Source organism: Pseudopodoces humilis, chromosome 2, assembly GCF_049639895.1.
Source record: "Pseudopodoces humilis isolate 2021_Gansu_Grassland_sample_001 chromosome 2, ASM4963989v1, whole genome shotgun sequence".
Taxonomy (NCBI): domain Eukaryota; kingdom Metazoa; phylum Chordata; class Aves; order Passeriformes; family Paridae; genus Pseudopodoces; species Pseudopodoces humilis.
This window is the reverse complement of record NC_142201.1, coordinates 88973791-89000692: the sequence shown is the minus strand read 5'-3', so window position 1 is coordinate 89000692 and position 26902 is coordinate 88973791. Positions and strand designations below refer to the sequence as shown.

General features: G+C 45.0%; 2 protein-coding genes across 2 annotated transcripts in view; one reads left to right on the top strand and one right to left on the bottom strand.

Annotated features, from left to right (window-relative positions):
- The first annotated feature begins 24 nt into the window (after positions 1-24).
- WDR3 (WD repeat domain 3) lies at positions 25-18889 on the top strand. The gene is made up of 26 exons (XM_014253469.2): positions 25-255; positions 1629-1838; positions 2242-2360; positions 3294-3372; positions 3703-3798; positions 4252-4365; positions 5333-5434; positions 5551-5648; positions 6594-6689; positions 6992-7222; positions 7985-8078; positions 8417-8518; positions 9196-9281; positions 9685-9820; positions 10529-10585; positions 11253-11353; positions 11459-11570; positions 11661-11795; positions 13086-13136; positions 13358-13423; positions 14236-14328; positions 14885-14932; positions 16311-16354; positions 16852-16980; positions 17472-17565; positions 18178-18889. Exons 1-26 carry the CDS (start codon positions 85-87, stop codon positions 18331-18333), a joined length of 2820 nt encoding a protein of 939 aa, XP_014108944.2. The 5' UTR covers positions 25-84; the 3' UTR covers positions 18334-18889.
- A 193-nt stretch (positions 18890-19082) lies between these two features.
- SPAG17 (sperm associated antigen 17) overlaps positions 19083-26902 on the bottom strand; it is an 83577-nt gene continuing 75757 nt past the window's right edge. The window contains exons 45-48 of the mRNA XM_088051306.1: positions 26682-26742; positions 25418-25562; positions 24148-24285; positions 19083-21546 (exon numbers count right to left, since the gene is read on the bottom strand). Coding sequence (XP_087907432.1) covers positions 24149-24285; positions 25418-25562; positions 26682-26742 — 343 coding nt within the window. The 3' untranslated portion in view covers positions 19083-21546; position 24148. The remainder of the gene's footprint in view (positions 21547-24147; positions 24286-25417; positions 25563-26681; positions 26743-26902) is intronic.

Sequence of the window (26902 nt, the reverse complement as noted above, 5' to 3'; positions counted from 1 at the left end):
TCCAGCGCGGCGGGCTCGGAGCGCCGCACGTGTGGCGGCCGCGGCTCCCCGATCCTTCCGTGGGCCGCGTTCCCCACCGCCGCCATGGGCCTGACGCGGCAGTACCTGCGCTACGAGCCCGCCGCCCTCTTCGGGCTGGTGGCCAGCGCCAGGGCCGGCGTGGCCTTCGTGGCGCTGCGCGGCGAGCGGGGCCGCTACGTGGCCGTGCCGGCTTGCGAGCACGTGTTCGTGTGGGACACAAGGAAAGGAGAGAAGGTGGGACACGGGATGCCGTGCCGGGGGAGGTCGGTGGCGGGGCAGGGCTGGGGTGCAGCGTGCGGGGCTTTCAGGCCGCCTGAAGCGAAACGATGTGTGGTGCTGAGCGGCGTTGGGAGGGAAGAGACACCTGCACAGCCTCCCCGCCTCTTGGGAAGGGTGAGCACGGCGTGAGGTTCGGTTATGGGGTGAGCCTGCAGCTCTAGCTGGTGTCTTCCTGTTCTCCAAGCTGGTCACTGCACTAAAAGGATTCTGCATCGTGTTTACCTTTTGAGTAGTCCAAAATATACTGCAGTGTTGGATTCTTACAAGTAAGTCTCGCTGGGTACAAGATAGTAATTGGTTATTTCTGTTTAAAGGATTTATAAGGGTTGCATTTGTTGAAATCCAACAGGTAGCACCAGCACACAAGGAACAGAGAAGGCCGTGGATGATTTGGATAATGGATATCTGGAATGCAGCGACTCTCACCCTTGGCTTTTTTTTGGTAGTAATTTGTAGCCATCAGTAGTTAGAGGGAGAGAGTAGTGGTCCTGCTGCTCTGCTCTTACTGTGAGAGTAATTTATTTTATCTCGACTTGGTCTTGAAATGGCTGAATATCACTGTGGATCCCTTGAGATTTGCCTCAGGCCCACAGTTGTGGAAGAGTAATAGTTGTCACAGTAACTGGAAAGTGCTCCCAGTTGAGCTGGCTGTGTGAATGTTCTTGGACAGATCAGGGATGTCATAGAGTTTGTATTTTGGCTGTGGCACCTGGTATCCTGTATAAAAGTTGTATCCCACAGGGAGGTTGTGAGCTGTAAGTTTAAGGACTTTGCCACACACTGTCTCCTGTGAGATTCAGAAATCACCATAAGTACTACTGTCCACTACAAACTGAAATCTGGTTTTGTTTCACAGCTTCTGGAGTGCTGACTGCTGGTATGTTGTTTTGGAGATGTTTTTTATCATTCTCAAGTTCTTGGTGCAGTCTGTTGAGAAGCTGCTCTGTCCTACACCTGAGAAAGGCCAAGCAAGAGAGGATGGAGTCAGGAAGAAACTATCCAACTTAACTCTCAATATTTCTTGCTCTCTGGTACTTATTGTGTGGGGGCAGAAATGTCAGATTCTGACTTCCAGGGCTTGTTCTGCACCGGTTTCCTGTTTGATTGTGAGAAATTGCTTCACTTCTAGCTGCTGTTTGCCTTGCAAAATGGGATTAATGATACTGTATTTGGTGCAGGAAGTTGAAAAATGAGCTTATAAAGTGGCAGAAGTACTCAGTTGGAAGTTGGGGAGAAGAGTAGACTATATTCTCTCTGCTCTATAAGTATCTGACTCTGACATGTCATTTATCAACATTATACATGTTTTGTGTCCTAAAATATTGCAGGTTCTTATCCTTAAGGGTCTCAAGCAGCAAGTCAGTTGCCTCTGCCCCTCTCCAGATGGGTTGCACCTGGCTGTTGGGTATGAAGATGGAGCAATCCGTGTCTTCAACCTCCTAAGTGGAGAATCAGCTATCACTTTCAATGGGCACAGGGCTGCAGTTACAGCCCTGCAGTACGACCACCTGGGTGGCAGACTGGTCTCTGGCTCAAAGGTGAGGCTTTGATATCTGGAGCATGACCCTTTCACAGACATGCTCCATGGGGAAGGCTGACCTGCACTGAAATGTTCAGTATTTTAAGTGTGGCTTCTGCCCACAGCCAGAGGATAGCAGTGGGAAAAGCTGGGGAGCCCAGGGCTAGAGGGGCAGCAGGGGCTGCAGGTAGGAGTAGGACACTGGTAGAGCTGTTAAAATGAAGAATCTTGTGAGATCAGGAATAGCAATAGTGTCTCAAGCTGGGACAGTGGTACATCCTTTGGGGAAGCAATGTCACTTGCATGAATCCTCCTTGTGATTCAGAGTGAGAAAGTGTGCTCCCAGGTAATCTTTTCAGTCCCATGGCAGAAGTTTTGCGGAGACAAGGGCCAGTCCCATGGAGACATTCTCTCTGTTCCAGGATACAGAAGTCATCGTGTGGGATGTCATCAATGAGAGTGGCCTGTACCGGCTGAGGGGACACAAGGACGTCGTCACTGAAGTCCTTTTCTTGAAGGAGAAGAACTTGTTGGTCACTTGGTGAGCCAAACTAAGAGCAATTTTTTTTGTTGATCAGTAAAGCAGAAATGATTGTATTTGCAATTTAGACATCCTCTGTGTTACAGCCAATTGTCTTTTCCTTCTTGTCTTGTGGTATCTCAGACCCATCAGCATCTTTGAATATGATTTTGTCACATCCATGTATTTTTTAAGTCTGATGCGTGAATCCAAGTCTTAGAGGAACTGAAATGGCCATATGGAAAAAAGTGTTTGGAAAAGGGTTTAACTTGTTGGTAAATCCATCAACTTGAAATTATTGTAACAAAGAATAGTGATACCATCTTCATTATATATGTAACAGTTTTGGGGTTTTTTTTTTGTTTATCTTGAAGAATTGAGCAGACTTGCCTTCTGTATGTGTAATTCACACAGCCGTGTGACAGAAAAATTACTTTCTTATAAGCTGTAAATACAAAAATTAATTAAAAGATTATAGGGTTTCTTTTATTTGATTTTTAGTTATTCAACTAAATGAGCTGCAAGTTGACTGAATCCCTTTAGTAATAAATGGTTGACAGGAGATATTCTTGCTGAAATATCAGTCACTAAGTTTTTACTTTTTAATGTGCTGTTTACTAGGTTAAGAGAAAGGTACATGCAATCAGTTCAGTTTAAAATTAAAACTACTTTCTTTTGCTTTTTTTTTAGATGGGAGAAATAGTATTTTGTTGGCTTGGTAGATGATTCCCATTTCTTAATGCAATTTCAAATATTTGTAGGTCAGCTTCAGTGACTTGACAGATACCTTTTTGCAGCATTGTTGTGCCTTTTTTGTTTGGCTTGAAAAATTCAATGTTTGAGCAGCTGCTCTGTGATATGTTCTGACATATTTTAGATTTTTTTGTATTTCTACCACTTAGAAAAAAGGTGAGTTCTGGAGTCTTTCCTCATGGTTTTTCTTCTTTGTTCCAGTGCCAAAGACACACTGGTGAAATGGTGGGATCTGGACACCCAGCACTGCTTCAAAACTCTGGTTGGACACCGAGCAGAGGTAAAAAGGGGATGTGTGGGAGCTGTTGGGGTGGAGGGTCTTGGGCTGTCATGGCTCACTCTGGGCTTTCCTTGCTTTCAGGAGTTGCAAGCTGGTACCATCATACATTTTACTTTCATTAGGCTTTAGGAGTGAGCAAATGAGAAGTTTCCAAACATTCCAGGAGATGTCATCAGATAGAGTGGGTGACAATTACTGTGCTTATGTCCCCAGAGGATGTCCCAGCTAGATCCATTCTCTATTGGTTGCTGTTCAAATAAATCAATAAAAGATGTACCTTTTATTATGATAGTTGAAGGAGTCACTTCCTCACATTGTGCCTCCTGACAGGTCTGGGGGATGGCTTTGCTGTCCAGAGAGAAGCGTCTGATCACTGGGAGCGCTGACAGTGAGCTGAGGGTGTGGGATCTCACATACATCCAGGAGGTAAGACATTCCCTCTGTAACCCCTAAGCCCCTGCCCAGCTGCTTGTCTTTGAACTGAGATGGAACTGGAATATATTCAAATCTGGTGGGTGTTCTGGGAAACAGCCAAAGCAATATCTTTGCTATCTGAGCGGTCCAGGAGCTGCTCATGGGATGGGCTTAGCTGTTTCCTGTGTTTTGAGCTTTCCAGTGAAGCTATGGCTGTGGGCACTTGCAGAGTGAGATTTCCACGGTCAGATCTTCTGACTTACAGCTGAGGAAGACAGTCTTGTGGGTGGATGATAATCCTGGGAGAACACGGAGTGCTTGGTGCCTACAGGAATGCTGTAGGACACTCTAGTGTATGCTAACTAGTTGTATCTCCAGGGAAATGAAGTGTGAGCCAGAAACCACAATACTATAGATCTTGAAGTTAACGTACTCCTTTTGTTTGTATTTTTTCCCTGTGAGCAGGTAAAAGATCCTGATGAGCCAGAATCCAAGAAAAGCAAAGGGTCTTCTTCACCTGGAGCAGAAGAAAACACTGAAGATGATGAGACCTTAGAGCTGGATGAGCATCCTGAGGAAGTAAGATCAGTTTTCAGTGCTGTCTCTGAGCTGGTTTATCTAACTCCATTTGCATGATTTATATCCTGAGTGTCATATTTAGTCTGTTTGGGAAAATGTGGTAATTCTTGTCTTGCTCCATAACACCTTCCTCAGCAGCAGTTGCTGTCTCATCTACCTGCAAAACATCAGCAGAAGTATGTGTACCAAAACAGCCACAGATTTATTCTCCATTGACAGTTTTTCTTTGCTTTCTATTTGAGAAGGACTAGCAAATGTATAAATTTAAACAGTGCTAATAGAGCTGTTTCATCAAACAACACAGAAATGAAATAGTTCCTAGCTGGTTGGCAGCTGCTGAGTTCAGTACTGATCCTCAGCTTTGCAGAAACTGCGAAGTCAGAGTTGCATTGTAATGAAATATGGTGTGAGATTGGATGGCAGAAAGCCATTCCCACTTGTGCTGCTGACTGGAGATTTTATTGAATCTGTCTTTCTAGTAGAACTTTCTGGGGTACTGCTCAAATCTCAGGCTGCTTGTAGTTGTGGTAGATACCTGACTTTATTAACTAATTTTCCAGCTTCCTCTCCAGAGGTTTTCTCTCCCTTTAATGCCCTGTTTAAGAGTGTTTGTTCCCACCTTCTCTGCCTCTTTTGACTGAGCTCTGCTGCCTCTGTAGCATAAAAAATCAGCTTTGTGTGTGTGATGGATTGTGGATTAAATGGCTATGGTTTGCCAATAAAGTTATTCTTCCACTGAGACTGCCAATGATTACTTCAGCTGAAATGCAACAAAAAAACAGGAGATAAGCTTGTAGCTCACACAGATGCTTGTTTTGTCGCTTTATTATCATTAGTAACTGTTTTGCCAGGACCCTGTAGGTTCATTTCCCCCTCTCCTTGACTTCCCTTGTCAGCAGGTTTCTTGAGTTTGCTTGAGAAGATGCTTTGACTTTTCAGACCCAAGTTTGTTCTTCTTCCCCTGTAGCGCATTGTTAAGTGCAGCAAAGTTGGATCCATCATGCGGGAAGGGAGAGATCGGGTGGTGACGCTTGGCACAGACCGGATGGGCAAGTTTTTGGCCTGCCATGTGAGTAATGGGGGGCTCTGCTACTGTAGAGGAGAGACTGGTAGAAACCTTGGGTACTTTCTGTAAAGGCCAGCCAGGGCTTTGCATACCTTTGAATTTGTTTGCTCTGACTCTAGGGAACAGATGCTGTTCTGGAAGTGTTCTCTGTCCTTTCTGAAGAGGAAATCCAAAAGAAATTGGAAAAGAAAAAGAAGAAAGCAAGGAAAAAAGCCAAGTAAGTAATTTTTTCGGATGCTGTCTGTGTCTAGAAGACTCTAAAAAAGCTCTTCAGTTAGAAAAGCTTTCCAGTAAAGCTCAACAGTAGTTGAACTCCAAGCTTCTTGCCATTCTCTTTGTGCTAGCTGTTTTATTTTGGGGCTGATTATTCTGTGCATCCTTGATGCTTGTCTGAGCAGCACTGCTTCCAGAGACTAAGAAAATACCTTCCTTTCTGAGTCTTCCCTTTGAAAAAATACCAACTAAAATGTGTAAAGAAATGGACATAAAATGGGTTTTTCAGAGCTACTCAACTCTTCTTGACATTGGTGTTTGTACTAGGTAGTACATCAAAGTAAGTTCTTGGTAGGCAATGCACAATGCAGGAATGAGAGTTTAATCTGAGAAGTCACAGAGAGTCTGATACTTCATCTCCTGTTGTACAGCAGATGAGAGAGATACAGATGAGAGTTTCCTTAGTGGTTACTCTGTGTTAAGTGTCTCTGTGTATCCTGGCACTTAAGAGGTGCCTCAGAACAGCCCTTAGGGAAGGGTCTGGCTCCAGGGTAGAAACTAAAGCACGGGGCAGGTAAATCTAGAAATGCATTTTGGCCTTGACTGAGAGCTTTCAGTCAGTGATAGGAGATGAGCAGAAGCCGGTCTTGCTCTCAAGCAGCTTCTGTTGACTGTTTTGTATCCATTTTTGTAATGTGCTTTATGTTTTGGCTCCAGAGGAGGTTACCTTTTTTAGGACAGTTTGTGTCTTTTGTAGTCTGCATAATGGCATGAACTTCATTGTCCACCCTTCACTGTCCCTGTTCTTAGATGTAGTTAGCACTGCTGGATGAGAGGGAAGTTGTTTCCAGCAGGCTAAGTGGTTTCCTTGTGCTTTCTCTGTCGCTGTGTTAGTTTGTGTTGGCTGTGCTGGGTCATTTGACTCTCTTCCCTTATCTGACATTTCCAGACAGAACTCTGAAGAGGAGCCTGAAAGGAGTGTGGAGTTGAGCCTGCAGGAGGAGATTCAGCGCGTCACTAATGTTAAAGCTTCTTCTAAAATCAAGTGAGTGTAAAGCCTGTTGTACAGTCTGATGAGTGGTTATGCTGCTACCTGGGGAGAGCTCTGCATGGCTCAGTGCAGGCAGAGGAGGAAGGAGTTTTTTCTTCAATATATGTTTAGCTTGGAGTTGGGGAGAGGCCTGCCATGATCTCCAGTCCATTCACACCTCTGTGGTTCAGTGTGCACTTGCTTTTTGGATGTGCTCTGTCTATATTCCTCTGTCTCAGTTGTTCTTGATAATTGATCTGTCCAACACTTTGTCTTATTGCTCCTGTGTACAGCTCTGGTTTTATCTAACCAAACAGGTCATTTGACTTGATACTCTCTCCAAAAGGAGAGCTGAAGATGGTACTGCTGCTCCAGAACAATGTCATTGAATTGTACAACCTGGACCTGTCAGCACAAGTGCCCCAGGCTGTCCGTGTGTCCAGGATAACCATTGGAGGCCACCGCAGTGATGTCAGGACGTTGGCTTTTAGCTCTGACAACATTGCCATTCTCTCAGCAGCTGCAGAGTCTGTGAAGATTTGGAACAGGTACACAGTCTGGTTGTGTCTGTCTCCCAGAATTGAGGGATGCTGTGTTAAGAAAAGTAGTGATAAGAAAGAGATAAAGCAGTGAATGAAGTAAAGAAAATAAATAGAAAATATTTTTTCTTTTATCCTTATTAGGAAAACTGAGAAACTAGAGATCTAAAATTTTAACAGAAGGTTTAAACACAAAGGTTGTATATAGCAGTTGAGTATAGACTGTATTTTGCTATGTTTTTTTTCCTGAATTTTCATTTTTAATAAGAGGTATTAACTGTTACCCTAACCAAGCTATTGCCTGTTCTTTAGGGAACATGTGGGTTTCTTGACATCTGATCTGAAGGATCTAGTATTAGACTGAGTAGGCTATTGCATTGATCTAGAGTGTTGTGTGTTGATGTAGAGTTCTGTCCCAGTGTTTCTTGAGTGGTGCCAATTTCAAGCTCAGTTTCCCCTGAGTACACTATCTTTTACTCAGTCTCTTCCCGAAATGCTGTTTAAAATTAGGAGCTCAGTTCTAGTTCACATCAGCAATAGGTCATGATGGTGGACGACATAGTGGCATGTTTTCATGGGAAACGCTGTTAGCAGTAGTGCTGGGTAGTGTTTGGGGTAGTGCTGGATAGTGTTTGGGTCAATAGGATGGTGGTGGCTTATCTTCTGACGCCAGCTGAAAGGCAGCTGCAGGTAGAGGCCACACTGGAGCTTGTCTCACAGGGCAGGCCAGATTCTGTGTGTGATAAGAGGTTTTGGACTCTTTGTCCACAGGTCGACCTTGCAGTGCATCCGGACAATGGAGTGTGAGTATGCACTCTGCTCACTGTTCATCCCTGGAGATCGGCAGGTCATCATTGGGACCAAGGTAAGGAGTGGCCCTCTGACTCCAGGCTGCCCAGGTCTGGGAATGTGTTAGGAAAATGTCATTAAGGCAGCCTCACAGAAAATGCACTGCCCCTCCTGATCTGGAACACTGCTGTGTTCCCAGAGTTGTTACAGAGCTCTTGTGGCTTGAGGTGGAAAGCAGAGGAGAGCTTTGGGAAGGCCCTGATGGAGGTCAGGAGTTTGGCCATCTGTGTGTAACAGCCACCTAATGAAGCTGGCTAAAGCTGGGGACATGGGTGGTAGGGAGCTCTTCTGCCAGGAGCTGTCACGAGTTGTGAGCAGAGGCTGATTCTTCCTCTGTGATGTCTTTCTCCCCAGACAGGGAAGCTGCAGCTTTATGACCTGGCTTCTGGCAGTCTGATAGAGACACTTGATGCCCACGACGGGGCAGTATGGTCCATTGCTCTTTCACCAGACCAGGTAACTCAGACACCCTTTTAAGTGTCATCTGCACATTTTTTCATGCAATTCCTTCCTATAGTACTGTGTTTGCACCATGGAATTTGTTTTGCACCACATTCTTTATTCCATGGAAGCATGGAAACAGTCATCCTCAGAGGTGGAGGATGCAGCTGGTAGTGTCTAATAACTTTCTAGTGGAATCAAAACCATAGCAAGAAATAATCTGCCTGATATTCATCCACCCTACAGATGAAAACATATGGGGTAGATTTTACCATTCTTCTTAATGTACAGTGTTGGACTGCTGTTCCTTTAGAAAGCTCTGTTGTAGGGTGGTGGTAATTTGTGTGTTATACAGTAACAGTGAGAGTCTCAAGCTGCCCACAAATCGAAAACATGTTGTTACCTGCAGCTGAAACGACAGCTTTCAATCCCAAAGTTTCAGTCCAGGTTTTGTTTGATATTTGGGGTCTTTGTCTTAGACCTCCAAAATAAGCTAGAGCTTTTGAAATTGTTATTGTTACTCAGACAGTGTGTGCTTTAACCAGAGCTCCTGGTGGTGCCCACTTAATCATTAATGGTGTAGAAATATGGGACATTTCAAAAACTTCCTCTGTGTTGGCAGTTCCTTGCTGTAGACTTTCTCTGGGTGATAGGAACTAGTTTCACAGCAATTTTCTTGTTTTCCCCTACAGCATGGCTTTGTGACAGGAGGTGCTGATAAATGTGTCAAGTTCTGGGAGTTTGAGCTTGTGAAGGATGAGAACAGTGTTCAGAAAAGGTGAGAAGATAAACCTTGTGCCATTGTCATTCATGGGTGCTTTGGCCTTTGCTGTGCACTGCAAGAACTGTCCATGACATCTGTGTGGAGCGCATGGAGGAGAGTGTGGGCTCAGAAGACCTAAGCTTAGCTAGAGAAGAGCACTTGCTTCATTCTGATCCCTTTTTGTGTGTGTGAGTTTAGTGTCTAATCCAGCTGGGCCTGCAGATGGTTCCCGTACATGTAGCAGTGAAGTTCATCATCTACCAGAGCCTGCTTATTTCCAGTCCTGTTAGAGTGAGGAATGAGGTGCTGCATGTTAGAATTCACTTGCTTTCCCAGGGTGCAATGTGGGACTTGTATCCATTTCTCTTCCTGGTTTATTTGCTTGGGATAACAGTTGTTTTTTTCCTCTTGTTGCCAGGCTTTCCATGAAACATGTGCGCATTTTACAGCTGGATGAAGACGTGCTCTGTGTGCGGTACAGCCCGAACCAGAGGCTGCTGGCTGTCTCCTTACTGGACTGCACTGTGAAGGTTTTCTACGTTGACACACTCAAGGTGCATGACCAAACAGGCTGTGATGCTGTGCAGGAAGGGATGTAACTGTAGCCTGCAAGATCAGAAATACAAAGGAAAAGTGTCTGTTTTATGTGGAACATGCATCCTCCTTCAGGAGCCTGTTTGATGGAAAACCTGACAGAACCATGGTTGTTCCACACTGGGAACTGGAAGATCCATTTTTCATTTAAAAGGTGTTCTGAGCCTGCAGGTGGCAAGGTTCATTCTAAACTCTGCAGATGTGGCAGTACTCCAGATCTGTCAGGCACTGTGAAGGTGGGGATGAATGTATCTCACGTGGCGTTAAACAGGTCATGGCAGAGGCAAAGCCTGCAGGAGGAGAGCCTTCCTCGTGAGAAGTGTGGTGGATTTGTGAGCTGTGTATTAGCATGTGAATGTTAGGGAGTGACACAAGATGGACTGGTGCTGACAAGTTACGTGGAGAGAAACAGAAATGAACTCCATTGATGCTGGTGATTGGCACCGGAATTAGCTAGAGAGCAAACAGAGCTAGTTCAGCTTGCGTGGCTACTTCCACCTTATTCTCAGTTCTGCCCTCAGGACCCTGCTGTTAACTGCTCAGGGCAAGAATGAAAGTGTGGCAGTGCTAGAAAAACAGCTCCTGAGGCAGAGCAGTAGCCTGGAGCTTGAGATTTGCTCACCTCTCTACCCAGCATGTCTAACTGTGTCACCTTTCTTCTGCTTCAGTTTTTCCTTTCTCTGTATGGACACAAGCTGCCAGTGCTGTGTATGGATATCTGCTATGTAAGTATCACTAGGGCTGTATAACGTGGGACTGTGGTGATGTGGATGATTGTGAGAACCTCTGCTGGCATCAAGGCCTCCAGGATAATGGTTTATTTTCAGCTCCCTGCTCCTGATTTAGCAGGTTCTGGGTGGGACACAGCAAGCCCCTTCTTACTCTGCAGCCCTGTGCTTGCTGGAAGGGGTATCAGAGTTGAGGTCCTGACAGAACTGACCCTGGGACATTTTGTGAGTGAGTTGAAATCAAAATGCTGTAATGGTTCCTTACACTCATTGTAACAGGTACAGCCTGCTTTCTGCTAAAGTTACTGCATGAGACGAGCCTGAATTGTTAGTGGGAGCCCAGGGCAGGTGCTGAGAGGGAGCAGCCCCTTCGTGCCTGTTCATTCTTGGGCTGCATCTTCCTCTGAGGAATCTTTGGAATGAAGCTTATTGAAAGCCAAGAAGAATGTCAGGATATAACCAAATACCTGCAGAGGGTCAGAGGAAGGCCAGAGTGCTGTCAATGGGCTGTGCCAGTACCAGAGCATGGGCCACTGGGGAGGAGGTGTAGGGATCAGGAGGCCACATTTCAGGAGCCAGCAGTGCTGAGTCACTGGGGCAGCAGCAGTTCCTCCTGGGGCTGCCAGCCAGCTCCCCACACCCTTCTTCCTTTGTCGCTCTCTAGGATGGGACTCTAATTGCCACTGGCTCTGCTGACAGGAATGTGAAGATTTGGGGCTTGGATTTTGGGGACTGTCACCGTTCTCTCTTTGCCCATGATGACAGGTTAGTCAAATCCTGCAGCATCTCTGGGCTGTGGACTTGTCTTACTGCAGTTGGAATTCTGCAGTGTTCCCCAAGTGGGTAAATTTGAGCCCTTTTCTCTTTCAGTGTGATGTATCTGCAGTTTGTGCCCAAATCCCATCTCTTCTTCACAGCTGGGAAAGACAGCAAGATTAAGCAGTGGGATGCAGATAAATTTGAACATATCCAGACACTGGAGGTAAGTTTTGGAGTCTGTTGAAAGGAAGCATTATCCCTGCATGAGTGGGTGGAAGTTAGGTGATATTAATGTCTTACCTTATCTGTGCAGGGGCATCACCAGGAGGTTTGGTGTTTGGCACTCAGTCCCAATGGAGACTATGTGGTGTCAGCATCCCATGACAAGTCCCTGCGCCTCTGGGAAAGGACGAGGGAGCCACTGATTTTGGAAGAGGAGAGGGAGATGGTGAGAGTTGCATCTTTCCTACCATAAACAACTTCCAGACAATTTTTTTGGTTTTGGCCTGTAGTGGCTTTCTACTAGTCTTTGACATTCTCTTGTGCGCCTTTCCGCACAGGTGTGTTTGGGAGGCAGTTCAGCAGGTGGATGATATGGAGGGATGGAGGGCACAGCTCCTGTTAAATACAATTTATCCCTATTCCAACTGTGAGAGGTCCATTCTGTCTCAGTAGCAGGCCCCAGAGCTCAGGGGTGCTGGAAGAAGCTCCTTCTATTCCATTCAAGCATGTATTGTGAGGAATCATAGACTCAGAAGGACTTCAGTAGGAAGGAAAGTCTGGAGATCTCTATTCCAGCCCCTCGCTCACTGCAGGATGATTTTAAAGCTATATCAGAGTGCTTAGAGACTTGCCTTGATACAATGACATTGCCAAGGAAAGAGATTTTCCAGACTGTCTGAGCACCTGTACCAGTACTGAGCCACCAGGGTTGGCTGATGTGTTTGTTTCACCCATCCAATTGGAGATTCCCTTGGAACAATTTCTAACTCTGTCTTTTTGCTGGATCCCTCCAAGAAGCCTGTTTCTGTCACCCCTTGGTAAGGCAGTTCTCAAACCATGGTGGAGGAGGGAAAGGAGGTAGAAATACAGAAGCAGGCGTGGATGAGAAACCTGCAATAGATGTTTGAGGTTTTTTTTATCCCAGCCTGTTTGCAAGAACTGATGCACAAGCTGTACCTTGATGCCCTCTGTTCGGTAAAAGGAGAGACAGAGATAATAGCTCTTTTCCAGATTCCAGAAAAGTTTGTTTTGGGTCAAGTTTGAATAGCAAGATGGGCATGAATGCATGAGTAGTGAACTGTGCGTGATGTAACTGGTGCCCTTTCATGTGAGAGATGATTTTCCTTTTGCAGCCCAGGACAATCCTGGCTGATGGTTACTAGATTTACTAGATTTGTTCCCTCTGTGTTGTGTGACTGATGAAAGGTGTGGTACTGAACTATGGTGTCTGTCTCAGCTTGGTGGGATCCTGGAGGGCTGTTCCTGTATCCAGAGCAGAGACCTGGATTTCTTTTTCTGTGGGAGATACTAGAGTTCACTGTGGGGTTGGGACCAGGGAAAAATGGGCATTTTGCTGCTGGCATTGTTGGTCTCTGCTGATTGGTCCTGGAATTGGCTTCATGCAATTGGCAGTATGAAGCCCTCCAAGTTGCCTTGCTCAACCTATCTGGAAGGGACTTGCATCCTTGCCTTGCTCCCTGCTGTTGTTAATATGTTGTGTTCTCATCTTCTGTAGCAACGAGAAGCTGAATATGAGGAGAGTGTGGCAAAGGAAGAGCAGCCTGTGGTGAGTTCTATCATGTGAATGTGTGTCAGTCTGACTGTACAAACTCTGGGAAAACTATTTCTGTAAGAGGCATGGAAGATGTATCAGGGAGAAAGGATCATTTTCTTGCTTTGAGGTGGCATGGGGGGAAGGTGGTGCTGAAGCTGTTGTTGCACCATGGTGCAGTTGGCTGCGGTACTGTGGAAGGATGGAACTGCTACTCTGTATTTTGTATTTTGTAGGTGGCTGGAGAGAGGCAAGGAGAGACAGGGCTGGCAGGAAAGAAGACCATTGAAACTATCAAAGCGGTAAGGGGCTGTGGCTCTGCTTACCACAGCCTTTGTGCCTTACCAGTCTCTCAAGCGGGGCTGTCACGGCGTCATAGCATCAGTTTGAAGAGTAACCTGTGCTGTCACTTAAGGGCAGATTGCTCTTGCATGCAGAGGCAGTCTGTCCTCCTCAGAAACCAACAGGGACAATTTTGACTTGGAGTCACACACCAGGAATTTTTTCCTCCTGAGAGGAATGAGGTGTGGGGTTCCTGGAGCTGCAGCTGCCTGTCACATGTGGGACAGACAGAACTGCTCTTGACCTCTGGAGTTTGCATCCCAAAGGAGCACAAGGCAGCTGGGATGTTCTCAAGGCATCAAGCCTCTCCCTGAAGGCCTGTGCATTCCAGTGGGCATCTGTGGAAGGTGGAAATCTATTGTGGTGCTTGACATGGGAGATGTACTAGGAAGGTGTGGGGGTGGGTAATTCCATGGCTGCAGATTTCAACAGTTGGGTGATTTTCAGAAGAAATCCTTAATCTGAATAGTCAAAATGGTCTGACCCTGGCTCGTGCCTCAAAGGGTCACTGCTTGCTGAGGGTGGTGGTCAAAAAAACAACTGAACTGCAAGCAGAGAGCACCCAGGGCAGTGAGGGGATGTGGATGGTGTGTGACATCTTCAGGACATGACCTGTGTGTTCAGGGTAGTGGTGCAGTCTGGAATAGAGGTTGTCAGGGATGATGCCATGTGGTGTTCTCTGTCAGCACCTCTGCTTCCAACTGTATTTGTCCAGCTGAGCCTTGCCCTGGCTTGTCTGGTGTCACTGATGTGCTGTTCTTGTGCTGCACAGGCTGAGAGGATCATGGAAGCTATCGAGCTGTACAGAGAAGAGATGGCAAAACTAAAGGAACACAATGCCATATGCAAAGCTGCAGGAAAAGAGGTAAAAGAGTGAGGAATGTAAAAATCCCAAAGTGTGTTAGGTGTATCCTTCCAGCTCAAGGGGAAAGGCTTAGCATGCAGATAAAGTCAGAACAGCTGAGAACAGCAGACATTTGCTCAAATCTTTTGGAGAAGTAAATGGCACCATGCTCTGGGGCATAATTAAGGGTGTGTTCTTCCCAGTGATCTTTATGCCTAAAGTTGTATCAGTATATAAGTTTTGTCTCTGGAAGAGTGTGCTGCTGCAGATTCATCCTAAAGCCTCATCTTTGCCTTCATCTCAGCACTCCCTGCTGAATAGGGGGCTGTGATAGAAGTGGGAAAGGTGACAAGAAGCAGAAGAAAATTCTTCCATGTTTGAATTAGTCATACATGTCTGAGAATGAGATTTTCTGGTGGTTCAAATGAGGCTTTCAGCAACATTCTGGAGAGGGTGGAGGTGTGGGAATTGCAGGAAGACAATAATAGCTCTTTTCTACTGTAAGTAGAAGTTTGCTCTGAATATGCATTTATACACACACACACCTGCCTCATTCTAACCCATTCTGTGTCTCCAGGTTCCCTTCCCTGTCAATCCCATCCTCCGTGCCTATGGAAATATTACAGTAAGTGGAATGCCCAGGCCATTGTATAGTCCATTCTCAGCTGGAGTGGGGCCTGGTTCATTTGCTGGCTGAGCCAACATGCTGGGTTGCTCTAGGGAAGGACTGCTTAGTTCAACTTGTTTTGTTTGTGCAAAGTGAACATAATTTGGGGTTTTTATGTTGATGGGGCTTTTTAAATTTTCTTTTATTTTTTAATATCATGCATGTGTGTTACAAAAGTTTAACCTTGTCAGGGTTAAACAACCCTGATGGTAGCCATGACTTTATGATGTTCCTTATAATGAGCCAGGGGTTTACAGTCTTACCCAAGATATAGGAATGGTGGTTCAAACCTTTTCCAGGTTTATTTATGTGGTGGTACACACACCAGCTACTGATTCTGTTCCTATTCCCACTGAATACATCGAGAAAATTCTGCCTGGTAGTTCAGTGCCCAGGTATTGCAGGCTAGAGCTGGTGCCATTATTCACTCATGTCATACTACTGCACAACAGTTTTCTCACTAAGTTCTGTGTATTTTTGACATACTACAAAATAGACATGGATGTGTGGATTTCATTGATAAATAAACATCCACTACTCTGAGTAGATTAGTTTTCCTGGTTTATTCCAATACACACTCCCAGGCTGTGTTTTTTAAGTACCCTTAGGAAGATACTTGTTTTTTCACTCTCCCCTTTTCATGCAATCATACAATGGTTTGAGTTGTATGTGACCTTAAAGATGTCTGGTTTCAACACCTCTACCCTGGGCAGGGGCACCTCCCACTAGACCAGGTTGCTCAAAGCTGAATGTCAGTGCCAGATGAAACAGCCTTTGTCTTCCTTCTAATTACCTGTAACCACCTTGCAAGAGCCCTTCTGTCCCTTCCTCCGTGATTATAGGTCTATTTAATTGTAAGTTGGATAGACTTAACAGAAGTGAATGAAATCCTATGACTTAGTAGTTAGAGGCACTTTCCCAATTCCCAGCTCTGTTCTGCATCTGCCAGACTCAGCAGATAAAAAGGGGTAGTAGGAATTAAGTCTGGGAGATGAGTTTTGTATAAGGTTTTATATATATAATTTGTTTTACCAAGCCTTTTTTCCAATTTGTACAAGATTCATTGACATGAATTGAGATTATTTAGTTGGTTGAATGTAGATTAGATTCTTCACAATGTGCTTCACCAGTGCAGAGTACCCTGAGAAGCCTGAGGGAGAACTCAGAAAGGCAGCTGACTGAAGCTAAAAGGTTTTCCTCTTTGTTATATTCATCTTGATGTGTCTGTCTCACAAGATGTGATGGTGTGTTTTTAGCTGTGTGAAATGGTCATTAAGGCATGTTGGTCCTGGAATGTTTCTTGTTAAGCAGGGCTGATGTCTTTCTTCTGTTGCAGCCTTCTGCATATGTGCTGGAAGTTTTCAAGAAGGTCAGGTCAAGGTGAGTCCCAGGAGCTTTATTGCTGAACAGATTTGTGACTGAGTGTTGGGTTTCTAGGCCCAGGACTGGCTGGGGTCCTTGAGTGGTCTCTCATGCAAGGTATGGGCAGTGCTAGAGAGTCTGGAGTTCTCTAGCACTGTTCCTGACAGCCTCTTTGGGAACATGCATGGAACTGGGGAATGGGAAGTGTTCCTTCCACGGGGAGTGTGGGCTGAAGCTTCTGGATGTGGGTTGGCTGCTTGGAGATGCACATGTACGTGGAGAGCAGTTTGGGGATGCAGAGGAGGAAGGGCTGTGTGCCTGCTCCGTGTGCCACAAGGTGCCTGGGCTGTGCAGATGCAGGACATCTGGTGCAGATGTGGGTAGTCACGGGCAGCAGTGAAGAATGGTTAGCACAGCTGAGTACCAGCACCCACCTATGTGGATCTGTTTCCTGCTCATCTGTAGCAGTGTAGTGGCTGAGGCTAAAGCTTGTGTCCCTTTGCTTTTTCCCTCAGTGAGCTGGAAGAGTCTCTCCTAGTGCTGCCCTTCTCCTATGTCCCTGATCTGCTCAGACTCTTCAATGAATATATTCAGCTGGGCTCAGATGTTGAGCTACTGTGCCGAGCTCTCCTCTTCCTGCTCAAGTGAGTCCTTTGCCCAGACAGTATCTGGGCTTCCTTCTGAGTCTTTGGGCCTGAAACACTTGGGAAGCATCCTTGAGAATAAATGTGTGGTCTCTGCAGGAGACAAGGAATCTCTGCAGCCCACAGTAAATGTGTGTGGATAAACTGCTTGGATGCAGAGTGCTGACATGCCCAGATGGGGTTGCTGGTCCTGGTGGCCCGAGTCTTACTGGAATGAAAATATCCCCCATCAAGTCTGACAAGGCACTGTTGGTGGCACAGAGTCACTGTAGAGCCTGTGTCCTCAGAAAGACCTTCCCCTTGATACACTGTTGAACTTAAGAAAACAGCTTTTCCAGATGAATTTGTCCATGCCTATCCATGTCCAATGCTGCTCTGGGGAAGACTAATTTAAAAAGCCCCATATTTCCAGAACATGCAGAGGCTCAGGAGAGGGTCTTTGTGATGTTTCTAATAACAATGCTGCAATACACTGCCTGCTTTGTTCCCAGGATACATTTTGGGCAGATCACAAGCAACCAGATGCTGGTGACAGTGATAGAAAATCTGAAGAAAACCACCATCTCCAGAGTCAGTGAGGCTCGGGTGAGTGTTGCACCCTCCCCTTTTCCAGGATCTAGAACAATGGGATGAGACAATGTTTGTGAGCATGAATTATCTGTGGTGTCTAGTGGGGAAGCTCTTTGGGGGTCTGAGCTCATTTAAACCATCCTCTTTTGCAAACAGGCTGCCTTTTCCTTATGTTCCTCCTCACGTGAGAGTACCCAGTGGTGAGCTTATACTTGTGCTCCCTGCCTCATTTGCACTTTGTTTTCTGATGAATGTGTTTGGATCTTGGCTTGCTAGTTTCTAAATATGTAGGAGGCAGAGTTCTGCTTCTCAGGCTTTTCTGTGGGCTGCTACCTCAGTGCAGACTGTGCATTTTCCCAGAGGAAGCTTCAGGTGCCTGACAGCAACTTGTCTTTCAGAAAATACAGTGGATTATAGCTGTTCTTAAGAGGGAACTGAGGGGAACTAAGTGCAGCACTGACTGTTCTCCTGATCAGATGAAATTTACATTTAAACTAATGTTGTTTCCTCTAATCTGTCAATTGTCTCATCTTCATCATCTCTTAGTAGAGGGTAGCCAATGCAGGACTCTGCCCCCTAACTAGCTTGGGATGTGCCTCACAGTGTGGTGCTGGTCTGTCTCTGCAGGATGTGCTGGGATTCAACATGGCAGGGCTCCAGTTCCTGAAGAGGGAGATTGAGGCCAAGGACGAGGTGACGTTTTTTGCTGATGCTACTGAACGTTTTGAGGAGAAGAAGAGAAAAAGGAAGAAGAAAGAGAAAATGGTTCTTGCAGTGCTCTAGCATTTGCTGCCCAAGACCCAGAGCACCTGGATGGACTCGGGTAGCCTCACTGCTGACCACAGAAGTGTTCTTGTGGCTGAACATCTGTGATGATGTCCAGTGGCTGGGACAAAGTCTGTCCCCTCCTCATATGGTATAACCCAGCATGTAAACCCAACTCAGAACGGTTGTCTCTGAGATGGACTCTCTGTAGTCTGCTCCAGATGGATGCATTTGGACTCTTTCTGAGATGGCTGTCAAAGGCACGTGCTCTTCCTCTAGTGGAGTGCCTGTTAGAAATGGAGTTGATTTATCCTGAGATCAGCTTGTTCTGATTCAATGGAACGTAGCACACAGACTGCTGGTGAGACCATGCTCTGTCCAGGGAAGGCAGTTGGCAAGGTTTTTCACTGACACCTGCTGGTGGCTTGTGGCCTGTGGGAAAAGCTCTCTGATTGATGCTGAAGTGTGAGGACTTGATCTACAGCCACTCACTCTTCAGTGGGACAGGGAGAAACATGGCTGCACTCTGTTAAAGGCATATTTATATTTCCTTTATGAAACAATTTTGTTCATAGTGTTTTGTCCTGGTATTTCTTTTGTAAATCCTCAGTTGCCTTGATCTGTGTGTCAGTTTTCAAAGGATTTTTTACAGAGAATAAAATCAGTGGGAGCAAATGAAAGGGCTGCCATCCCAGATTCCAGTTTTTCTGGAGAGCTGGCAGACCAAGCATGAGAAGCCTGGATTGTTTGCCTTGTACTTGCTCCAGGTTTTAGAAATTGCACTGATCTGTTGCAATGTTGTACTTGTGCTGTATCAGATAAAATTATTTATTTTCATAGCAGGGGCAGTGGGGCAGAATGAAGTGAACAGGTCTCTGCTGCTGTTGGTATTAATTTATAGCACATGCTGTGTTTTTTACCAGTAGTCACTGGTTTGGAGATGTGGTGGGAGCTGCTTCCGGATACTTGCTGACTGTTGGGTTCACGTGTCTGACTTAGGTACTCAGAGCTGAACTTCTAACTTGAGTTTCATGTGGATTTTTAGTTGCATCCCAGTTGTGGCTGACTGCTGTCTTTGACCTAGTTTCTCTATTAGTAGTAGTTATGCAGAAGGCCAGAAGTTCAGTTGGTTATTCTCTAGGCAGCACTTCAAGTGTAACAATTATACCTCTGTTGTTGGTAAGTAACTTTGTCAGGGGACGATTGTTCACTTGCTTCTTCAGAGTCTGGGTAATTCACAGGAGTACACTGCTCCATTTCCAGGTGGGTCTCAGACTCTATAGAAATGGGAGTTTTCATACAGCTCTGCCAGTTGTTTCTGGGTGCCCCTATAATTTTATATTTGTTCCGATATGGATGAAACTTGTGATCAAACAGCTGCAGTCAAACATGTCTCTATCCTGACTTACACTGTTCTATTTAATTTTATTCTGTACTTTTCCTTCACTACTCCCAAAATAGACCATCATAAGAGGGATTACTAGAAGGAAGAGGAGGCACTGTAGGATGATCCATTTTGTTGGTAAAATCAGTTGATATCCACATTATCTGCTGCTGAAATGCACCAGCCTGCTGGAAAAACAAGTGTTAGAGATGGAGAGGTGGCTTGTGACACCACAGTGCACTGTCAGCTGAGGTGACTGAGGAGAGAGATGCCAAAACCAGGTACCAAAAGAGATAGGCTGACTGTGCCTCTGTTTACCTTAATGACAGGGAGATAGATGTTATGGATGCTGTGCAATGAGCTGCTGTTTGATGATCCCCTGGGAGGCCTGGAAGAAAAACTCAGTCACGGGCACATGAACTCAGGGCCTGATGAGAAGGATGTAAATGGCGATACAGAAAAGTAGGTTGGGATGCAGAGTCGTTTTATAATGATGATGGGTATCCTCTGATCTGAGTTGGAAGAGATGGAATTCCTTCACTTTTTTCTGTTTGCTGTCACTGCTATTAGGGAAGAATCCTTGGAGAAAAGGTCTTTTAGGTGTTGGAGAGTTGTTGTTCTCTCTGTAGCTGCTGCCACAGGCTGTCCTCGAAGTTTCCCTGTGGTTCTCAGATTTGTATCACTTGTGGTGGGTCTGCACTAAAGCAGGACTTGGGTGGCTACTGACAGAGCCCAGCATATGCTTTAAGTGGAAGGGTTCTGTCCTGTGCCAGCAGTCCTCTGATAGGAATTTTAATGTCCTTGGGACATCAATTTGCCCCTTCTTGGATGAAATTCCCTGGATTTACAAACCTGGGCAGCAAAGCACTTTGAAGTACAGGGCAAGCTTAAATCTGTATTGTTAGGATATGTATCTCACCTAACAGTGTGGATGTGAGGGTTCAGAACTGGCATGCATGTTTTACACTGGTGAAAGCTGCTATTAATGCCCAGTCATGGGATTCTCGGTCACTCTGAAGTTGAGAGTTGAGAGAACAAGTCATCTGCATGTATCAAGGAAAATTCCCCATCTCTCTCAGCATGTCACATGGTGGAAAAAGGATGAAGCACAGGAAAGGACCTTGTGAGAAATGAATTCATGAACTGGGAGTAGAGCTGCACTTGGACACACAAATATGGTGGCTCAAAAGGAGTCTGTGAGATTTCTCTTAGTCATTGCTGTGTAGGTGGGAACAAGGAGGGGGAAAGACCATCTCTTCCAGTATGAAGAGAGATGAGCAGATGAACATTTGAAGGTGCTCATGTGTGACTGAACAAGAGGGTATGAGAATCCCTCTCTCGTCAAATGTAACTTTGTGTACTCACTACCCCCATCTGGTATTTGCAGCTTTATTAAGGTAGGTGAGCACACAGAAAGTTAATCCTGTGATTGTGAAAGCGAACAGAAACTCAGGAATTAGATCAGAGCAGGTCAGCAGCTCCTGAAGAATCATAGTTGACTGTGTTGAAACATGGTGCATTCCCAGTACGTGAAAAATATTTCAGGTGCCTCAGCACAGGTTATTAGAAACCTAATCCCTTTTAAAAACAAATTTAGTGGGAACCATGCAGCACTGCTCTGTAGTAGGGTTGAAATACAGCAATCTTTCCACTGTTTGCATTTCAGACAGGAGATTGTGCAACTTTTGGACCACCTTTCCCATTAACAGGGAAAAGGCAAAATATTTATTCTCATTTAATCTGATGAAATAAATGAAAAGATTACATTGGATGTTTCCATAAGGTTGGACTAAAATCTAGGTATTTCAGTGTTGCTGATCTTCGTGTTGATCTTCTAGGCTTCTAACCTGTAGTGGAAGAGGACAGAAAATTAACATGAATGGAAAGAAGAAAAAACAAGAAGAAATCCCAGCTCCACCTTTGTAAAGTTGTTGAACCAAATCCCAATAATCATGTCCAGATTCTTTGCAATTATTGTGTGAGCACTGGCTTCAGATTTGGCCTTTTGCTGTTGGAAGGGAATAACAACATGACAGAGTTTTTACACAGGCTTCAAGTAGATTAGGGGGTTTGCTTTTATTGTACAAATTGAATGGCATAAAAATCATAACCACACATTCAGGATGGACAGTCTGCTTAGGAATACTGAAGACTTACATGGGCAGCTTCCTGTGAGGTATTTAATTCTGAGTATGTTAAGAGAATTTTTTTGAAATGTTTTAAATATTCATCTGAAATAACTAAGGAAATATAATGAGATAAGACTGGGTTTGGTCAGGTGATGCTTGATCAGTGGTTTTTGCTTGTTGGTCTCTGCTAGGTGTGGCAAATTCGTGATCAAGTTTAATATTGCAGGGAAGTTTCTAGGTCTCAGTAGGGAGAATCACTGGCTCTGGTGATAACTGCCTGGGAAAGGTGATAGAAAGTTCTCATGCTGCCTCTGCAGTGACTTGACTGGTTCTGTTCTGGATCACTGAACAAGACTATTTAAGCAATTGCAGGATTTAACATAGGAGTGTCGGTGTTCCATGTTTTGTGAGACTAAACCAACCAATCCAGAGTTCCTTGACATGTCTGAGAGGGATATGAGTCCAAGAGACTTGGAGGGGAGAAATGTTCAAAGAGGCATTAGGTACAGTTGTTTGGGTAGCATGGGATAGCTGCAGCCAGCTTCAATAGGAATTATCAATCAGTTCACAAAAGGACACTATCAGAAGAGAAGGGAGGGTTTGCTGTGGTGACAGCAGCTATGATTAGCTGGATTAGACATGAGGGAGGAGAATACTGTGTAGTTAATTTCTTTCCCTTTGTGCTTGTCGTTGAAGATGACCCTGATTAGAATTTCTCTTGGGACTGGGGGTGTGTCACTCAAATGTGAACTGACTGGGTGAGTATTTCTCTTCTGTTTCAACATAAAGTGAGAGAAGTTTGTCTAAACTGCCTTCATTATGAGTTCCAGGCTGTAAATCCCTAAGGTGGAAGGCATCAAACCAGTTGTTTTTTGGTGTATTACTCTGGGGGTAAAATTCCAGACTGGAAAAGGAAAAAAAGATATTTAAACAGGAAAAAAATCTATACTTGATGTATACTGGGCAGTCCTAGAGCAGATGCAGCAGTCAGAGGTACATGTCTGTGAAGTTTTTGAGAACTGACTGATGTGGTCACTGTTTTTTTTTTTCTCCAGAGGAGAGGAAATGAGATACAGCTGGAATTTCTTTGCTGACTGGTTAGATAACATGGCAGGCTTACAGATGTTTAAAGAAGAAGATGTCAGTGTTACACATACGAAGCAAACGGGGACTCTTCAGCCGAGGAGAGACATCCATGAGGTTCCTGTTTATGAACTGTCACCATCAATTGCATTGTAGAGTGCCTGAGCTCATGGGGGTGAGGTGAACACCAGCCTAATGTTAAACATGTTGACTGGTGGTTTGTGAGAAATTCCCAGTAAGCCTTTCATGTTGTCAGGGAAGACTTTACCATTCTAAGACACTCTTAGAAAGCATCCAAATGAGGGCTAGAACGATGGTGAAGAGTCTTGAGGGGAAGCCTTGTGAGGGGTGGCTGAGGTCACTTGGTCTGTTCAGCCTGGAGGAAACTGAGAGGAGACCTCACTGCAGTCTTCAACGTCTTCATGAGGGGAAGAGGAGGGGCAGGCTGCTGACCAGTGACAGGGACCCAAAGGAATGGCCTGAAGCTGTGTCAGGGAAGAGTTAGGTAGGATATCAGGAGAAGGTTCTTCATCCAGAGGGTGGTTGGGCACTGGAACAGGCTCCCCATGGAAGTAGTCAGAGCACCAAGGCTGGCAGAGTTCAGGAAGTATTTGGACAATGCTCTCAGGCACATGGTGTGAGCCTTGGAATATCCTGTGCAGGGCCAGGAGCTGGATGTGATCCTTGTGGGTCCCTTCCAACTCAGGATATTCTGTGATTCTTCATACAGACTGATTCTGTAAGGCTACAGAAAAGTGCTGTATGGAACTGTGTGCAGAGGGTTGTGTGTATTGGAACTTGTCACATTAAGGCTGCCCTATCTGTCCCTTATTATACTTGCTGTCAGGGTCACCGGTAAGACTTGGTTTTAGAAAGTGAAAAGTGTTAAAGAGAGGCTGATTTATTAGGGCCTAACTGCAGTAAATCCAGCTGCCAGGAGGCTCAAGGACTTGTTTAATGTGGAGACTATAAGTGCAGGATTTGGGACAGGAATGAGGAGTCTCTGCTGTCAGTGCCTCCACTGAGCTGAGCAGTTGTAATAACCTGCAGTTCCCTTACAGTGAGTGCTTTGGTTAGTGTCATCCAGTGTTTCATTTCCATTGTCACAGTTACCAAGTCTGTGTGATAGGTGCATCATTTGCATGAGCTTTGTTCAGGACGCTGCTGATGAAGGGAAGAGTAGATAAAACAACTGTACTTGAATTTACTGCCAGTGTCACTGCATCCAGTACTTACACTAAGTACAAGGCTTTCGTGGGAGTGTAATCCGTAACCGTGGCTTGGTGCTTGCAGGAACTGCCTGGACTGCTGCTGCCATCCCTCCCTGGGGGTATTCTTTTGGGCGGCACTCATAAATGTCACTGGATAACACAGGTGGAATACCATGTTAAGGATCTAACCATTTTGGTACATTTATTTAAGTAAAATAATGTGTGGAGGTAAGAATGAATTCTAGAAGTAAGGTTGTGAATCATCTTGAATCTGAACTAGTGTCCTCAGCTCAAAGATTAAAGGACCAGGTAAAAAATGGGGGAAAGGCAAATGTTTTGGAGGCTGGTCTGCAACTGTGTCTGAGGACTGGGTGAGTGGGAACAGAACAGCAGCTGGTTTTGCTGCTATGCTGCTAGTCCTGTCTAACTCAGCTCTGCAATTATAAGCATGAAAGATTTCTTTGGGTCAATGCAAAGCAAATTTGGGGAGTTTCAATGTCACATCCAGAGTATATAAAGCCTCAGAAGAGTTGCTGTTAGCATTTACTGTGGTCAGGCTCAGAGTATCCTGAAGTTCTCCTTTCTTTGCTAAGGGTGGTCCTTACTGTGAATGAAGTTTCTGGCATGTTTGGATGTAGCTTGCCTTGTTATTTCTTTTCTAGGTTTCCAGGGGACCCCTTCTCCCAGACTTCTAAGTGTAAATTTGATAATGTCAAACAGAACTTCACCTGGAACACAAGGGAAATAGAAATAATAGCTGTTGACTTGGCTCTTTTACTGTACTGCTGTCAGTAAACAACTGAGAAGCTCACTGAACCCACACAGGCTCATTTCTGACAGCATTAATGAGCTTCTGTGCTTGCATCTTTGCTGCTGCAGGGATTGTCCTATTTGCCTGTTTAGTATCAGGATGATACATCATTTTGTTGCTCATGAGGTTGTGCCACCAGATGATACCACAGATTCAAAAATGTAATGAAGTATTTTCATGAGGGCTGGTGGGAAAGAGTTCCTATTATTTTCATTTATTTTTTAAAAGCAACATCTTTCTGAGTTGCTGTTCTTCCCTTCCCCACTTTTCAAACCACATTATTCTGATGTAAAATGTGTTTGGCATCAGAATCTCAAATTTTTTGTGCTTTGAAAACACCCATTTATGTATCTCTGAAGAGGACATTAAAGCTTGCTACTGCAACAGCCTGCACTGGAAACAATGCTTGAGGCTTCCAACAGGAAGATGATCTTCAGGGTCGATGCTATGAGGTGTGTGTGAGAAATAAGACAACAAAGGATATTTGCTTTCACAGGCAGGAGAAGAGTTTCAGTTTCTGTTAATATTTCAATATCATGGGAAACTTCTTCAAGGCCACCAGTGTCTTTCCCTCCAATTAGCATGGCAAAAATCTCTATCTCCAATTCAACCTGCAAGCCTGCTGCCACCTAGGAGAGACAGAATGACTCACAGGTAAGGTGCAAGTTTCATACACGGTCCCTTTCAGCAGTCCCCCCAATCCTCTCATGTTAGAGGCATTTGGACAGTGTCCTTGATACTATGGTTTAACTTTTGACTAGCCCTGAAGTGGTCAGGCAGTTGGACTAGAGGGTCACTGTAGGTCCCTTCCAAATGAAATATATTCTATTCTGTTCTAAAAAGAACATAAAGGTAGGAGGGTACAAAAGGGGCAGATGTGAGGACAAAAGAAGATGGTGGAAATTATTCCAGCGATCTAGATATATTTCTGTAAGTCCTTTGACACTGTCCCTCCACCATCCTCTCTCAACTGGGGCCTTTAAATATCCCTTCCAACCTACACTATTCTATAATTTAAAGTACCAAGTTGTGGCTAAGGCTCTGGACTAGGAGGTTTGACTTGCATTCTGGCACTGCCTCTCTGCACAAGTCATTGCTTCTTGATTCCATGAATTGGCAAGATATTGCCTGGTATTACATGGATGCTGTGGGGACAGTGGCCACCATTATTTATTTATTCAGAGATAACATGAAGGTGAAAAGAGAAACTGAACAAAAGCAGAAAGCATGAAATCTTCCTACTTCATGGGTTAATTTAATGTGCTGTGGTGCTTTGCTAGATAAAAAAGGTGGAGAACAGCTGGAAGCAGGAGAAGAAAGGACTGAGGCAATAGTTTACTAGTTTAAAATTCTGAAGGTATCAGGACAGGAAGTTAAGTATTTGCATAAGACAGAGCAGATATAACAAACACCTTAAGCAGAAGGGAAAACTCAGAGGCAGTGGTAAAGTAATCCCTGTTTGCTTTGAAAAAGCTCTCTATAAACTCACTGCATGACCTGCTGCTTTTTCCACTGAACATTTTTATCCCTCTCCATTCTGGCACAGGCTGAGACTCGAGTACATAGGGTGCTGCAGCTGAAGGTGGCAGAGGGAGTGTGGAAGACAGCATCACTTCAAATAACTTTAAACAAAACTGTACCCTGGAAGCTCTATTCCCAGACAGCTGCTGTCCCAGAAAGGTGCCCTAGCTAGCCTGAGGGGAAACTGAGTCTAGAAAAAAGCCCAAAAGCTGTCCTGTGTAACCTACAGGTCCTGGTGTGTACATCACTGTCAGTCCTGTGTGCGGAGGTGGCTGCTTCACCCGAAACCTGTCAGAAAGAGAAGGGAATCAGTTTGCCAGAAACTGTTTCAGGCAGGAGAAATCGCATTGAGGAAGCAGGCTGCCTGCTCTTCCTCTGCTGTTTTAAATTACAGCAGAATTTTTTAGCTCATCCTTTCCATCATAATGTACAAGTTGGACTACAGCAG